The sequence below is a fragment of the Oncorhynchus mykiss genome, chromosome 3, assembly GCF_013265735.2.
Source record: "Oncorhynchus mykiss isolate Arlee chromosome 3, USDA_OmykA_1.1, whole genome shotgun sequence".
Classification (NCBI taxonomy): Eukaryota; Metazoa; Chordata; class Actinopteri; order Salmoniformes; family Salmonidae; genus Oncorhynchus; species Oncorhynchus mykiss.
In genome coordinates, this window is record NC_048567.1 from 51,566,511 (window position 1) to 51,582,597 (window position 16,087).

The window sequence follows — 16,087 nt, forward strand, 5'->3', positions numbered from 1 at the left end:
CGCTTTATCTTGGCCAGGTCGCAGTTGCAAATGAGAACTTGTTCTCAACTAGACTACCTGGTTAAATCAGGGTGAAATACAAATAAATAAATACATACATACAGACATACTTTCCTTATTTCTATTGTGGATGGTGTTTCTGTGCACAAATGGAAAGTCTATAAAGCTATGAGAAAAAAATTGCATTTGAAAAGCATTCAGACCTCATCACCTATTTCCACATTACAGCCTTATACTAAAATGTATAAGGCTGTCCTCAATCTACACACAATACCCTAAAATGACAATGCAAAAATTGTTTTTTAGACATTTTTGAAAAAATATATTTAAAATTTAAAAAATATATATTTATATGTATCACTTTTACATAAGTATTCAGACCCTTTACTCAGTACTTTGTTGAAGCACCTTTGGCAGCGATTACAGCTGCCAAGTCTTCTTGGGTATGACGCCACAAGCTTGGCACACCTGTTTTTGGGGAGTTTTTGACCCGAAGCATACTGCGAAAGCAACCCAATACTTTTTTAAGGCAAAGAAGTGGAACGTTCTGCAATGGCCAAGTCAATCACCTGACCTGAATCCAATTGAGCATGCTTTTCACTTGGTAATGGTAACTAACTACTTACTAAGAAAACAGAAGGAACCCGCACCATCCTCTTGCTAGTATCACTGCTCTTTATTACACATGGCCTTCGTCAAAGCTCTGACGAAGGCCTTGAGGCCGACACGTAAAGCTTAATAAAGAGCAATGATACTAGCAAGAGCAATGTGCGGGTTTCTTCTATTTTCTCATCTTATTCAACTGTTAGCAGGCACCTGCAACAAAGATAGCTCAGATGTGAGAGTGCCTTTTGAATTTTCAACTAATTACTTACTTACTTATCTGTTATCATTGACATCAAATCAAATTTTATTGGTCACATACACGTGATTAGCAGATGTTATCGCGGGTGTAGCGAATTGCTTGTGCTTCTAGCTCCGACAGTGCAGTAATATCTAACAATTAATATCTGACAAATTACACAACATATACCCAATACACACAAATCTACGTAGGAATGAATTAAGACTATATACATATGGACGAGTGACATCAGAGCGGAACGGACTAAGATACCGAAGAATAGTATAGAATACAGTATATGCATATGAGATGAGTAATGCCAGATATGTAAACATTATTAAGTGAGTAAATTACCGTAGAATAGTATAGAATACAGTATATACATATGAGATGAGTAATGCCAGATATGTAAACATTATTAAAGTGCCTTGTGTTCCATTCCCTAAAGTGGCCAGTGATTTCTAGTCTATGCCTACAGGCAGCAGCCTCTAATGTGCTAGTGGCTGTCTAACAGTCTGATGGCCTTGAGATAGAAGCTGTTTTTCAGTCTCTCTGTCCCAGCTTTGATATTGACCTCAGCTTCTGGATGATAGCGGGGTGAACAGGCAGTTGTTCGGGTGGTTGATGTCCTTGATGACCTTTTTCATGATATTCCACTCCACTGTTCCGACGTCGCCGGCTTCTAACCATAATTATTATTTTATGCATGTAGGTTTATACAGCAGTAGATATCGGCACACATATTACCATGCCAGTTCCTGAGTGTGACTATGAACTATGAACTTGGGTGCCTGGGAAGCCTTTAAATGTAGATTCCTTGATGTGGTGAATGTGCTGGCTCCCATTAGACGGGTCAGGGTAAAGCAGAGATCTAGAACTTGGTTTAATCATGTGATTCTAGAATCTATCCAAGCAAGGAATAAGGCCTTTAAAAAATGTAAGAACTTTCAAGAGAACCATGATTTTGTCCTATTTAAAACAAAAATGACCCTAAAAAGCTTTGGAAATCATTTAAGGAACTCTGTTGTAGTTGTACTACAGAAAACAAACTAAACAGTATTGGACTGAACATCAAAGGGGAGATGGTATATGAAAAAGCAGAGGTTGCCAATGAATTCAACTCTTTTTTTTACTTCTGTTGCCAGCAAGCTGGTTAGCAAGCTGCCCACCAGTTCTGGTTTGTATGGAAGCAACCAAGTCAATAAGTATTATGTAGAGTTAGGGCTTCAGCCAAACTCTTTTTCTTTTGCAAAGGTAGCAACAGCCAAAAGAGTCAGTATGCTGGCAGATCTTAAATGCTCTAAAGCCACAGGCCTGCATAACGTGTATCGTTAATCTCTCTCTTGAACAAGGCACCTTTCCCAGGGACATGAAACAAGCTAAAAAAGTATACCTCTGTATAAGAAGGGGATAAAGTCTGACCTTGTGAATTATAGGCCTGTATCTATCCTCTGTTTAACATCAAAGATCCTGGAGAGAATTGTACATGAGCAAATGTATGAATATGTTAACAAACAGGGTCTAATGTATGATTTTCAGTCGGGCTATAGAAAAACATACTCCACCGATTCATGTCTACTTTACATGACTGACTTCATCAGGAAAGAGATTGATGAGGGAAAGCCAGGCCATCGGTAGCAAGCTAGCATAGGATGGAGGTATGTTGTTAGCCACCTCTTGCGTTCGGTCAGTAGATTAGTGGGGTTCCGAGTGGTAGAGGGGATTAATCCAAATCACACAACAACAACAAAAATAAGAACAATAGATATAGTTATAGAGGCCCGAGAAGAAAACATAATAATAATAAAAATAAATTAATTGTCCGATTGTCTATTCAGATAGCAGCCGGTAAGACAGCTAACGGTTAGCGGGCCGCAGATGGGCGTTCAGGTAACGTCGCGACGGAGGAGCCAGCCGGATCTCCTTCAGGTAGATAACGTTGGCAGTCCAGTTGTGAAGGCCCGGTGGGGCTCCGCGTAGGCAGTAAAACGGGTCCGGATAGGTGACTGCAGCCCAGGAGTGAATGATGGAACTCAGGAGTGATTGACGGAGCTGGCTAGCACCGGAATAATTGATGTTTGCTCCGGAATCGACGAAAGCCGATTGTCACACGGATAGCAGCTAGCTAGCTGTGAGATCCGGGTATGAATGTCCAGAGAGCAGTTGAAATCCAGGGACATGGAGAGAAAAATTGGTCCGGTATGTTCCGTTCCGAGCCGCGCTGCGCCGTACAAAACTGGCGATAGATTTTTGATAGATTTTCGAGCTAAAGGATAGCTGATGACCACAAACCGTGATTAGCTGAATACTAACGATTTGCCAGTAAAGAAGCTAACTAGCTTCTGATTAGCTTCTGGATTAGCTTCTGGGCTAGCTCCTGGCTAGCTTCTGGCTAGTTTCTGGCTAGCTTCTTGGAGTTTCTGGCTAGCTTCTTGGAGGATTACAGATCTGAGGTAAATAATACTTTTTTATAAATATAAATTGGTGAGGCGGGTTGCAGGAGAGTGTTTTGAAGATGAGTTGATGGAAAATAAAAATAAAATGTATGTGAAAAAAGTTGTAAATATATATATATACAGGACACGACAAGACGAGGACAAAAGACGTCTGAACTGCTATGCGATCTTGGAGTTCTGTGACATCTGAGACATTCTCATCAATGATAAGATGACATAAACTCTACAGTGGGAAGTCTACACATCAGAGTTATCGGATTCACATGGAATTGTTGTTCAATTTAAATGTTTGAATATGAAATTATTCGTGATGGGATGAAATGTGATTTTAGCTTCTAAAATGTGAGATTTGGGTTTTCATAATTCTGCTCAATCAGTGGCCTGCCCCTGTGAAGGGACATGGGCTATAAAACTTTTCAAACACGCCCTCCTCTTCCTTCCTATATAAAACCTTGCCGACGATATAACCTCCTGTTCCAAGGATGTGAGGACGATGGTCCGATGTCAGAATGGTTCAGATAATAACTACAGAACGAAGCCAACATCAGCGTGAGCTTTGGTTGCGAATGGTATGAACTTTGAACTCTCATTCACTACAGAAGTCATACCTCCTAGCCGTTGAGTTAGCAACAGCAGCTGCAAACGCAGGTTAGGAAGGAACAGACAGAATATTCCGTCTACCATAGACATTCTTCAAAGGACTCGGTTGGGCAACATGGCCTTCCATCTTCCACCAACCTACCGAAGCGCAGCTCAGAGTAAATATTTATTGCATTTTCCTTTTCCAAATGGGCGGTAATTTAGAATGCATAAGATACTGTATTTACGATAGCACAGCTTCGCCCTTTGTTCCACAGTCTTCCCGCTCTTTCACTCATATCTGTTCCGCCCGCTAGGGACGTTTTCCTTTATGATGTAATTTGTAATCAAGTTATGATTTAATCATGTGTATGTGTAATTCTGTGTGATTAGTTAGGTATTTAGTAAATAAATAATTAAACCCAATTTTGCATTGCTGATTCAACTTGTTAGCCAGGGTTCGTGCAGATAACCAAGAATTTACAACTTTCAGATGAGACTGAATTAAGATGATGATTAATATTGACTACTATTGATGTAAAATATTACTAGGTCTTTAAGAATTTATTCGGAAGATAACAGCTCTATAAATATTATTTTGTGGTGCCCCGACTCTCTAGTTAATTACATTTACATGATTAGCTCAATCAGGTAATATTAATTATGGATAAATTATTTGATAGAATAGCATGTCATTTCACTTAATCCGGCATAGCCAAAGACACGACACTAGGCTCAGGCACTGCAACTGCATTTGCTTTTAAAACATGTTACATTGTTTATCTCTACTCATTGGACAATTATATACGGGTGATTCTGCAACTACGGGCACTTCCATGTCCTCAGGTCAATTTTGGGAATTTTATATAAAAAAGAATCATAAATATATTTGTATGTTAAGTTCACACTGGAATCACCCCATACTTTTTTTAAACACCTCTCTATCAAGTATTTTAGCTACTTTTCAGATGCATTTTTTCCCTCAATTTCACTATTTTGCCCTTGTCCCTGACCTAGACTTTTTCTATGAGAAAACATTAATAATTACACATTATAGTATAATGTTATGTTCTACAGAAAGAGTAAATGAAATAAAATCTATATCAATATTTATTGTGAGTGTGCCCTTTATTGTCACAACTTCTGCCGAAGTCGATGCCTCTTCTTGTTCGGGCGGTGTTCAGCGGTCGACGTCACCAGCCTTCTAGCCATCGCCGATCCATTTTTCATTTTCCATTTGTTTTGTCTCGTATTCCCACACACCTGGTTCTCATTATCCCTCATTATGTGTTGTGTATTTAACCCTCTGTTTCCCCCATGTCTTTGTGTGGTATTGTTTATCTGTTTTGATGTGTGAGTACGTTAGTCTGGTTATGTATACCCGTTTTGTATTTCGTGTTCATTGTGCCATGTGCTTTTGGTTCGCCTGAATAAAAGGCTCTGTGTGCTACCAAATACCTGCCTGACTCCCTTGCAGCCACTTACACATACCTGACAGAATACCACACCAATGATGGAGTCAGCAGGGACAGGTACCTATAGCAGCGGAGTCGAGGAGCGTGTCCAGGAGCACACGGCTTTGATTCACCATCTCGGCATCGCTAAGGATCGCATAGTTCAGATGATGGATCACTGGTAGAGACAAGGAGGTCCTCCAGTACCTCATCTAGTACAACAGGAGTCCTCACTAACCGTCCCTCCTGTACCCGGTTCCAGTGGGATGTGTCTCGCCCTTCCCAGAGAGTATGATGGTGCCAGGTCTTCCTGCTACAGACCTCTACCTGAGCACCATCTATCCAGCTCCCTCGGGAAGGGTGAGGGTGGCAGCCCTCGTCTCGTGCCTCTCAGGGAAAGCTCTGGAGTGGGACAACGCTGTATAGGGAGATGACTTCACAGACTTCACCCGCCACTTCCGGGCATTCTTCGACCACCCTCCCGAAGGTAGAGCGGCAGTTGAAACGTTTGTTCCACCTAAGGCAGGAGACGAGGAGTGCCCAGGAGTTCTCACTGGAATTTCGGACATTGGCCGCTGGAGCGGGATGGAACGACAGGGCTCTCATTGACCATTAACGTTGATGTCCGTCGGGAGTTGGCCTGCAGGGATACCACACTTACCTTCGACCAGCTGGTGGACATGTCTATTCGGCTGGACGACCTGCTGGTCACCAGCGGACATCCAGAGAGGGCTCTGTCGATTTCTTTTCCCAGCACCACCGCTCCGGTGCCTATGGAGTTAGGAGGTACTGCGCACAGGGAGACCGGAGGAGGGGCTCTCACGTGTACCATTTGTGGCCGCAGAGGTCACACTGCTGGTCGGTGCCGTATTGGTTCCTCTAGGGTTCGAGATTTATCCAGGGTTTTGGCCAAAATCTGAGTGTGTCCCTATGTCTCTGAACATTCATCTATCTGAGGTTCACCCTCTCCTCCTCTGCCCTCCTCCTCACCTCAGTCTCCATCGAAAACCTCTCATTCATGACAAGGTAAGCGCGTTCACTCCCCTCCCTGTTTCCTGCCACCATTTCATCTATCTTCCTCAGCAGCTCTGGGACCTGAGTGACATCATCACCCCATGTGTTGGCCCTAGTGTTTAAAGCATGGCACCTATGCCCACACTTCTCCACCATCTCCTGGAGAAACCCATGTGTCACTATGTGTTCCCCTAGTGACATTCACCTGAGTTTCTCACATTGGGTAAACACTACCATCATGTGTCTCCAGAGTATGTGGTTGAGAAGATTGAGGGGGCCCTCTACTGTCCATTCCCTGCCTTTGCGTGAGTTCAAAGGGATGACCATGAGGAAGGCATTGGGGACCTGGTTGACACATGGATATGCTGGCTTCTATGTTACGGTGGACAAGGAGAGGGTCCTGCACAGAGTACTGTCTGATGTGTTGACCACAGTGACCTGCTAGCTGTCTATTAAACCCTTTCTCCTCATACACATCTCCACGTCCCTCCGGTCCATTATGGTGTTTCCTGTTTGGCTCTTCTCCAGCCAATCCCTACCCAGGAGGATGATTCTTAGCTCAGGGAGATTATACTGGTCCCGTATTAGAGAGAAGATGTTATGTTATGTTATATGAAAAGTAACACACTTGAATTTTGTCATTACAGTATGACCAAATGTCAGTATTGCAATAAAACTGACTTGCCTAGTTAAATAAAGGTTAAATAAAATATATATATAAGTGTGAAGCATCTGGTTGGGGTTTCCACTCACTACCAAATATGGTGATGGGAGGAAGCCCAGTGGCAGTGGGAGAAGATGGAGTCAGATGGAATCACATTATGTTAATTGTCTCAATGATGAAACGTTTGACCTCAATACAAATTTTCTGTTCCCAAAACCGGAATCTGATACGAACAGAGTGGACTAAGTTTTGTAGATTTTACCCTTTGCCAGAGTCTTAAAAACTTGCATTGTTAAGAAGGACTGCAAGGGAGAATTGAGTTATTGCACAAGCTAACGTCACAGAATAGGCTTTCCCTAATGGGAATATGCAAATACCTGCTAGAAAGCACTACCCATACTCCGGCCTACAATAGAAGTTTACACTGCTCATTTTGCTCATATTTAGCAGATTCCAGTTCCAGATATACACCTACTGTGTAAATTCTACTCAGATGCTACTTTAGACTGAGGGAGGATTGCTGCGTAGGTAAGGCTTGCAATTCACTTGATTAGATTACAGATCACTTTAAGTGTGTTTTTTCTGTGCAAAGCTGAGTATGCTTCAACAAGCACTATGTGGAAATGTATGCATCTATGTTGAAATTGTGCTGTTTATGGGATGTTTAGGTGCCAATTGTTGAAATATTGTCATCAGAATATGGTTCATGCTTGTCTCATCAGCAAGCATCTACAGTGCACCAGCAGTGCAGTACAACATTTGAAAAACTATTGTAAAATATGCTATTTGTCAGATGACTTTTTCTGCGAATGTGGTAAGTTTTCACCACGCTATGTACAAAACTCAAAACAGATCATCAAAAGGCAGTGGTTTCAAAATTCTAACCACATTTCCAATTGGCTAAGTATAAAATAAGCTTGTCAAAATAATACAGACACCTTTTCACCAAACTTGATCAGTGTTCCATCTAGAATATGTTTCACATTGCAATACATGTTCAAATAAAATAATTGTTTTTACAATACAATGCTCACATCATTATTGATATGATTATCTTCTAATTTGTTAAAATACATTTTACTATTAATTCATCCAACTGCTCAAAATTGATAATTTTTATTTATTTTTATTTTACTAGGCAAGTCAGTTAAGAACAAATTCTTATTTTCAATGACGGCCTAGGAACAGTGGGTTAACTACCTGTTCAGGGGCAGAACGACAGATTTGTAGATTTTAAACTGGTTTGTCTACTGCAGATTTTGAGCACTAGATAATATTCTACAACGATGATGACTATTAGGATTTTAAAAAATTATATTGATTGTATGTAACAAATGCATCCCCTAAACAGTAAATATGTTTACAAAATGAAGTTGCTGGAATCTTTATGAAGGGAAGGTTTCACACTGCTTTACTGAAATGTCATTGCCAGTACAGTACTATTGTAATATATGCCATTTACATAGCAGGCAATTTTATGCAAAGTGACAAATATAAATCCACACATTTTCATATGTGACCACAGTGAGAATCTAACCCACAACTCTGGTGTTGCTAGTGCCATGCTCTCCGTAACTGAGCCACACAGGACCACAAACAAGTATTGTTGAATGCTGGGAATGTGGGTCCAGGTGCTGATTGTTTTACTACTTTAGTGCACGTATGGGTGAATTTGTTCCCGTGCTTTTGCTCCCCTGGGGTCGGGGGACTAAGTACAGACGGTGCTGTGGTTTATGGCCGGTTCGCCTGGTGTGGATAAAATCAAATCGAATCAAATTGTATTAGTCACATGCGCCGAATACAACAGCTGTAAACCTCACAGTGAAATGCTCTCTGTTGGAGCTGACAGTCTGCACTTTAGCCTGGTGGTCATTGTATCGTTTCGGTTCTGGGGTGCTGAAGTGCAGAGCCAGAGCAGCAGGGAATGTGTCACTGTCCCAATACTTTTGGAGCTCACTGTATATCACGCCTCACCTGTCCACAGTGCTAGTTAATGTATGGTGAGCGTGCTGACACAAAATTATTTCTGTGCATCATCACCCAAATTGGTGCCACACATTGGTAGTAGATGAGATGAGTTTCCCTCTTACTATATAAATCCAATCCATTATTATTGTTGTTATTATTATTAAAATATATAAGTGCAACACAATATTGTTAAATACAATACAGGATTGCAGTACAGGTAGTAGGTGTATGATTGCCATCCCCAAGAGCCACCCTCCTTCAGGCCATGGATGAAGCATGTGATGACATTAGTCTTGGATTCGCTATGACAAAAGGTTTCTCCCCAGGTTCATGAACAATAAGGATAGTTACTGTGTTGATGAGAACCTTTGGCCAAATGCTAAAGACAGTCTTGACGCAAACTAGTGCCTGCTGAACGTTATGTTTGTTTCATTTTCATTTGTCTCATGTCATTACAGTACACCTATTTAGTAATTAAGGGTTAACATGGGTTACCGGGATCCCGGGGATGTCATGGGAACACTTCATTTTCCTCCAAAAAATGTAATGACAAGACTCAGGAAGATGCTAAATTTGCCCCCGATGTCAGCAATAATGCAATTCCACAAAATACACAACATACGCAGCATCAGATTAGCAAAAATTAACAGCACTTTCTCCAAACAGATTATCACATTGAAGCCTTTAACCTAGGGTGTTTACACACAAAGTCGTCATTAATTGAAAGCACAGGCATAATTGACACTCCTGGACTGCATACGCGACCCACATGCAGTTAATAAACCCCACTGGAAACCCCCACTGTGTAGCTTATAAAATAACATGTGCCTCTTTGAGCTGTCACAGACGGTCACAAACGTGATAGGCCTATAAACAATTCGTTACATAGGCACCTCTGTCACAGACATAAAGTCTGTTAACAATTCAGAGAGGCATGAGGTAAGATTCTATCTTCTCCTGACCTATAGCCAAGGCTATTTTCCTATCCAGTCCCAATCCCACTGACACCCAAAATCTCCTTTCTCACACAAACATGTCTAACTTCATAACTCTTTAATCCATAATCCATGTAGGTTGCATTATCAAATCACGTCTCTTGCCTATGAATGTTAAAATACAGCTGTAACATTTTCCCCGCTTCTCTGCGCTGTCTCGTACTTGTTGCCCATATGAGACCTTTGATAGAGAATATGTGATCATCAAACGATATGACAGTAGATAGGCTATGGATATTTTTTAAGGGGTCTGAATAATGCACTGTATTCTGTCATTCTTTGAAGGATATTATCTAGCAAGCTTAGCAACTTTGCTCATTTGACCCTTGTTTGACTACTGTTACAAAGTTTTTATGATTCAACAAAGCTATACTCGGGATGTGTTCTGCACTTCCTGTGTGCACTCTGTGTTGAGATGGCCTACTGCTGAAATGCGCTGAATGCTGCAACAAGTATTAGACGTTCATTCATGTTTCTTATACGAACAAAGGGTAGGTATTAGCTCAGAATGGTTAAGGTTAGGGATAGGCTTAAAACGAAATATGCAACCTTTTACACCAGAAGCAGATGCTTACGCCCATCCACAACACCCTAGCAAAACCGAAACCTACTTGAAGGTAACATCCCTCACTGTTGCCCCTAGTGGCTGGTTTCTACATCTCCCGGTGTCCTCAGACATGGATGGACGTCTAATACTGACATGTATCATGGGTGACCTGGCTGGAATTAATTGAGGAACATGATAACACTCTGAATTTATGATCGTCCTGTTTCAAAATTCACAACAATGTCATTGGCGATCAAATATATACTCATTACTAAATATCAGTTTAATTTGCTCTGAAATCATTATATAGTGACGCAGCCAAGTCAACAAGGTGGCTCAGCGCTCTCTTATTTGGGGAGAACCCTGGCATAGAGACCATATCTGGGTTTTAAACGCTTTAAATGGTCACTGGATAAATATGAATTATTCCCTGTACTAAAACTTGGTAGATTTTGGGGAAAAATATTCATTTCTAGCTGTAATTATATCTGAATATATTTATATTTTGCATCAATTATTGTTAAATATGTATTCAGTGAACACACCTTTGATCGCACATGGGATAGAAATGATGACAATAAAATGTTCAGTACATTTTGATGGGTAGTGCAAGTGTATTTTCTAATGTGAAAACAGTGTAAGAGTTTGGAGTTTTGTACTAAGAGTTTTGAAAATTCACCACATGCTTGTGAAAATGGCACCAAAAACGATTTGAACAAAAAATTGAAGCAAAGACAGGTTATTTTCCATAATCTTGTTGCATGTCATGGTTTCTTCATTCAAGCTTAATATGTTACATGGCCATTTCAATAATCCACATTATGTCAACATTTTAGTTTTCATCATTTCTGCAGTATCAATAACAGGATATCCTAAAAAGATATTGAATGAGATATCTGACTCTTGTTCTTTCTTATCAGTGGATGCAAGTTCCTGTTTTGCAGAAAATGTGCTCCTTCACATTCAGGGTATGCTCTTTCAGTAATTCTTCACTCTGAACCTAAAAATGTTTTCTGCATATGTATATTATTCCCTCTTGAAAATAAGTATGTCATTTATTGTAAAAACAAGTAAAGCATGGTCCTGATGTTTTATTATAGGGTCTTGTGTGGAATGATAGTTCCTGTCCGACTTTACAATAAGGTATCATTCTATTTTTTGTTCCCCTTGTCTTGAAGTTGGTGGATGGTGGTCTCATGTTCCTGCTCCTCAGTTTGACTAGGATTTCTGCCCAGAGAGAAATGTCCTTAAACCCCACTACAATAGGTCATTACACAGGTATAGCATCTTCTTCAGATTTCACACATTTCTACATCCCATTATTACAATGTATGGTGAATATATTGTACCTTGAACAATAGACCTCTTTTCCTTCACATGCAACTTAATCGGGTAATGTCTGTTCATGTTTTGGCAGAGTCCCCATGTCAACTATTTGAAAAGTATGAAACTACTGTGACAGAGGGGGAGGCCCTTAGTTTGCCAGCCTACTATGACCTGAGTGAGTTGGTTTGGGCCAGCGTGACTGAGTTTACCTGGTACAGAAACAGAACCCAAGAGCTCTCGTCCTCTGAGGAAGAGCGTGTGCATCATCATGGACCGGTGCTCTTCTTCCTCCCCCTTTTAATCAACGACTCTGATCAGTACTACACCTACTGGTAATACAACAACTGTGTGTGTGTGTTTTAGGGGTTACATTGGTAATTGAGAGCGGGGGAGCCCTGTTTGGGAGGGTGTGGGTTGAGTCTAGGGTTAGTGTTGAACCTGGATGTGTACATAGGGCTAGGGTAGGCATGCACATTTACAAAGAACAAACCTTAGGGTCCCTGCATACTGACGGAAATTCTGCAGGTGTTTACATGGTTTTGAGCATGTGCCAGGTGATAGAAATTTCAACGGCAATTCTGGCACTCTAAAAAGTTGGGTAAATAATACTTACCTGTGGATATTTTGTCGCACAATTTGACTTACTGAAGGACCAACCACACAAAGAGCTGTTAGGGTAACATGTAATACAATTGTATTCAACATTCTGGCTTGTAAGGAAACGTTCCACGTTTTTATACTGCTTAGTTTCAGGCTGTATATACTCTTAGAAAAAAACATTTGCTCTCTACAGCCTAAAAGGGTTCTTCAGCTGGCCCCCAGTTAGAACCCTGTTGGTTCCCTTTTGGATAACTGGTACACTGTATATCCCTATGTTCCAGGAAAAAGGGAGCAGACACCTGCCTAATTTCTGTGACAGAGGTGATTGTGGTCAAAGCCCAACCGTTCGATCATTCAGTCCTGTTTGAAGATATCTCAGAGTCAGCAGAAAACATCGCTATCCCATGTCCTGACCCCGTGGAAAAACTATGCCAAGATGGAAAAGAAAACTTAGTCTGGTATAAGGTACTGAACATGACCGGAATGCTAACACAAACCTCAAGCCTGTAAAACTATTCAACATTGGTTCTCAACTCCTGTCCTAAAGCTCCTAAGGGTTGCACCTGCTCTTGATTAGTGGAATCAAGGTGAAATAAAAATAAAATAAAATAAAAATTTCAGCAAAGAAGTTTGTCAAATTGTTTGTCTTTAACTTCAGAATTTCAGTCTCATTCCAAACGAGTCTGAGAGAAATCTGTGGGTGTATGGCGCCTCCAAAGCAGACGAGGGCATCTATACGTGTGTGTGCACGTGGGAGCACAATGGGACGGTTCTCAACACTTCTGCATCCAGGAGACTAAAGATCCAAGGTATGTAGGTTGTGACTTGATGACCGCTCTGTCAATCCTCTCAGCAGTTTATTTATTTGATTTTAGCTTTGTTGAAACCTCATCCAAGATGGCAGCAGGGTCAGCAAACATGGAAACTCTAGGCTACATTACAGCAGGTTATTAGGCTATACTAGGTACATTAGACTCCATTTATATCAAACAAACAGAATCAAAAACATCAAAAGTGACCCTCATATCAAATGTGGGCTTTGTGGCAGCAACAATCATCAATAACAACGTTTTGAATATATCCAAAAGTATCTTTCTGACTAAACTGTGTGTTTGTCTCCTTCAGCTCCCTCTGCCTCGCATCCTCCTCAGATCAACCTGCCTATAAACGGAAGCACAGAGACCACTGACCTGTGTAGGGATCAAACCTGGCTCAAATACTTGTGTTGTGCTTGATTTGGTTTGCCCAGGAAATATCTCTCTGTCTTCATAGTATCTCTTGTTCTTCATAGACACCACTAAGAAGTTGAGGTGTGAAGCGTTTTGTGGGCAGAACATTGAAGACAACTGTCACGTGTGGTGGGAGATAAATGGAGTGAAAGTGCGCTCGCAGCAGCAAGGCTACTCTGTGAACACCACCAGGTAGGTACACACATGCACACACACACACATGGATTAATGCATACACACAAGCACACACACACTTGTTTTTGAGAACAAGGTTACAGAATTAACACATTTCCTTGAAAGCAAGACCCCAGATTCACCGTTGAGAATTCGCTGTGTGAATGTTTTGTGTGTATGTGTTACTGTAGCGAGGTGGAGGTATCTTCAATGCGAAGTATCTTCACAGCTATCCTGATCATAAACACAGTGACTATGAGGGACCTCCAGTCAAAGTTCACATGTGTTGCAATGAACGACCAGAAATGGGATTGTGCAGTGGTTACTCTCAAGCTAAGAGGTAAGTACACACACTCTTAAACAAACATCACACAGACACATGTCACACAAACACACAAAATCACACATGCAAACTCTGTAACTTTCTTGGTGTTGTGTTCTCCCTGTCTCCCCCCCAATAGGGTTTATGTTTATGGGTCTATGTGTGGTGCTACTGCTCTTCGTCTTGCTAGCTGCTGTGGCTGTTAAAGTCTTTGACATCGATCTGGCGCTGCTCTTCCGTGGAGTTTTCAAATGCTGTGGTCGATCTGAGGGTAAGAACATCTAGCCACCCACTGAAGTTTAATGATGCTATTTCACAAAGATATTTCATTGTACAGAAATGCTAATTCAGCCTACATGATCTATATAGCATTGGATACCATATAAACATATTACTACATATACATGGCCCACTGATTGTGCAATGCAGTTGTCTGCAGTAGGCCCTTCTCAACAGGTCCCGGCTGGGGTCAATCCCACTGCAAGTGTAGAAGTAATGGGCAAATTTATATTAAAATAACTAAATTTCAGTTCAACTAGAATTTAATCAAATCTCTACAATCTACTCCTTTCCTGCTGAGGTTTGACAGAAACCTCTTTGTCTGTGTTTTCAGATGGGAAGGTCTATGATGCTTACGTTGTCTACCAGATGGATGGCTTAGATCAGGAAAGGGAGGAGAAAGTGTATCACTTTGTGAGCAGCGTTCTGCCCACTGTCCTGGAGCAGAAGTGTGGCTTTAGACTCTTCATCCACGGCAGAGACGACTTACCTGGGGAAGGTTGGTTCTTTCAGACTGTGTCCTACCCTCTAAGAAGCAAATGTAACAGAAATAAACATCAAAAGTTAACTTCTCCCGCTTCTCTCTATTCTGTTGTCCCCAGACCGCATGGAGTTGGTGGAGGCCTGCATACGGCTGAGCAGGAGGCTGATTGTCATCCTGACCCCCAGCTCAAGCACATGGTCAGACTCAGAAGGTCAAAGCTCATGTGGCCAATGGGGCTGCTCGTCTTCGCTGACCACAGCAGAAGACTATGACTGTCAGGTGGGGCTCTACCAGGCTCTGGTCCACAGTGAGATGAGCGTCATCCTCATCCAGCTGGGGGATATGGGGGAGGGTGGCTACACACACCTGTCCCCTGGCCTGCAGCACCTGGTCCGCAAGAGTGCCCCCTTAATATGGCATGAGGGAAGGCGTGGGTCGATGCTGCCCAACTCAAGCTTCTGGAAGAGGGTGCGTTACATGATGCCTTGGCCGCGCTCGACTAGTTTTGACAACCAGTTAATATGACTGTTCTATGTGAACAATCAGGTCTGAGGACTTGAAGTGCGGTTGGAGGTCTGGGTTCTCTGAAAATCCTTATTCCATTCATAGAAATATCATTAATTATTCCAGTGCTGTGCAGAGATTTACACAGGTTAGCTGAGAACGTCACAAAAACGATGTGTACAATGTGGCAGAAGGCCGTGTGTTGTTGTGATTCTGGATGGCTAGCAACAATGACAAGAAACTGCCATGTGGGGAATAGTAACTGGTTAATTTCAGCTAGTTTTATCTTGTTCTTGATTCCATGTCTTGTTTTTAGGTATTTTGACTGTCACGTCTATGCTAATATGGCAAAATGTGCTTGCTTACTAACCAACAACTGTAACAATGTAGTTGAGAGACAACAAGTGTTCATTGTGCAACTTTTATGTTTTCAATAAACATTGGAGACTAAATATAGTTTACATGTTGTCAACAATCTAAACCAACCCGTTCTGTTTGCTCCATATCTGTGCACACTTCTGTTTTGTTGCTAAACAACCAACCTGTCTATGGTGCCATAGTGACATATTGACTAAGGTCCTAAATCAATTGAAATGTACAACCTTTGAGAAACTTGTCTACTTTCACAAGATAAACGTGCCGATTATT

At 41.4% G+C, this 16,087-nt stretch overlaps 1 protein-coding gene across 1 annotated transcript; it reads left to right on the forward strand.

Annotated features, from left to right (window-relative positions):
* The first annotated feature begins 7,494 nt into the window (after positions 1–7,494).
* LOC110520169 (interleukin-1 receptor-like 1) lies at positions 7,495–16,057 on the forward strand. Its single transcript, XM_021597297.2, has 12 exons — positions 7,495–7,539; positions 11,442–11,489; positions 11,700–11,799; positions 11,939–12,179; positions 12,729–12,912; positions 13,106–13,256; positions 13,573–13,641; positions 13,739–13,868; positions 14,042–14,190; positions 14,312–14,443; positions 14,786–14,950; positions 15,054–16,057. The coding sequence occupies exons 2-12, from the start codon at positions 11,445–11,447 to the stop codon at positions 15,458–15,460; spliced, it is 1,773 nt and encodes a 590-aa protein (XP_021452972.2). The 5' UTR covers positions 7,495–7,539; positions 11,442–11,444; the 3' UTR covers positions 15,461–16,057.
* Positions 16,058–16,087: the final 30 nt, after the last annotated feature.

Bases quoted from the DNA above. Each gene is read 5' to 3' on its own strand.
- LOC110520169 (XM_021597297.2), top strand. From the start codon at position 11,445: ATGCAAGTTCCTGTTTTGCAGAAAATGTGCTCCTTCACATTCAGG. The intron at 11,800-11,938 runs GTATAGCATCTT...ATGTTTTGGCAG, and splicing joins TACAATAGGTCATTACACAG to AGTCCCCATGTCAACTATTT. The intron at 14,191-14,311 runs GTAAGTACACAC...CCCCCCCAATAG, and splicing joins GGTTACTCTCAAGCTAAGAG to GGTTTATGTTTATGGGTCTA.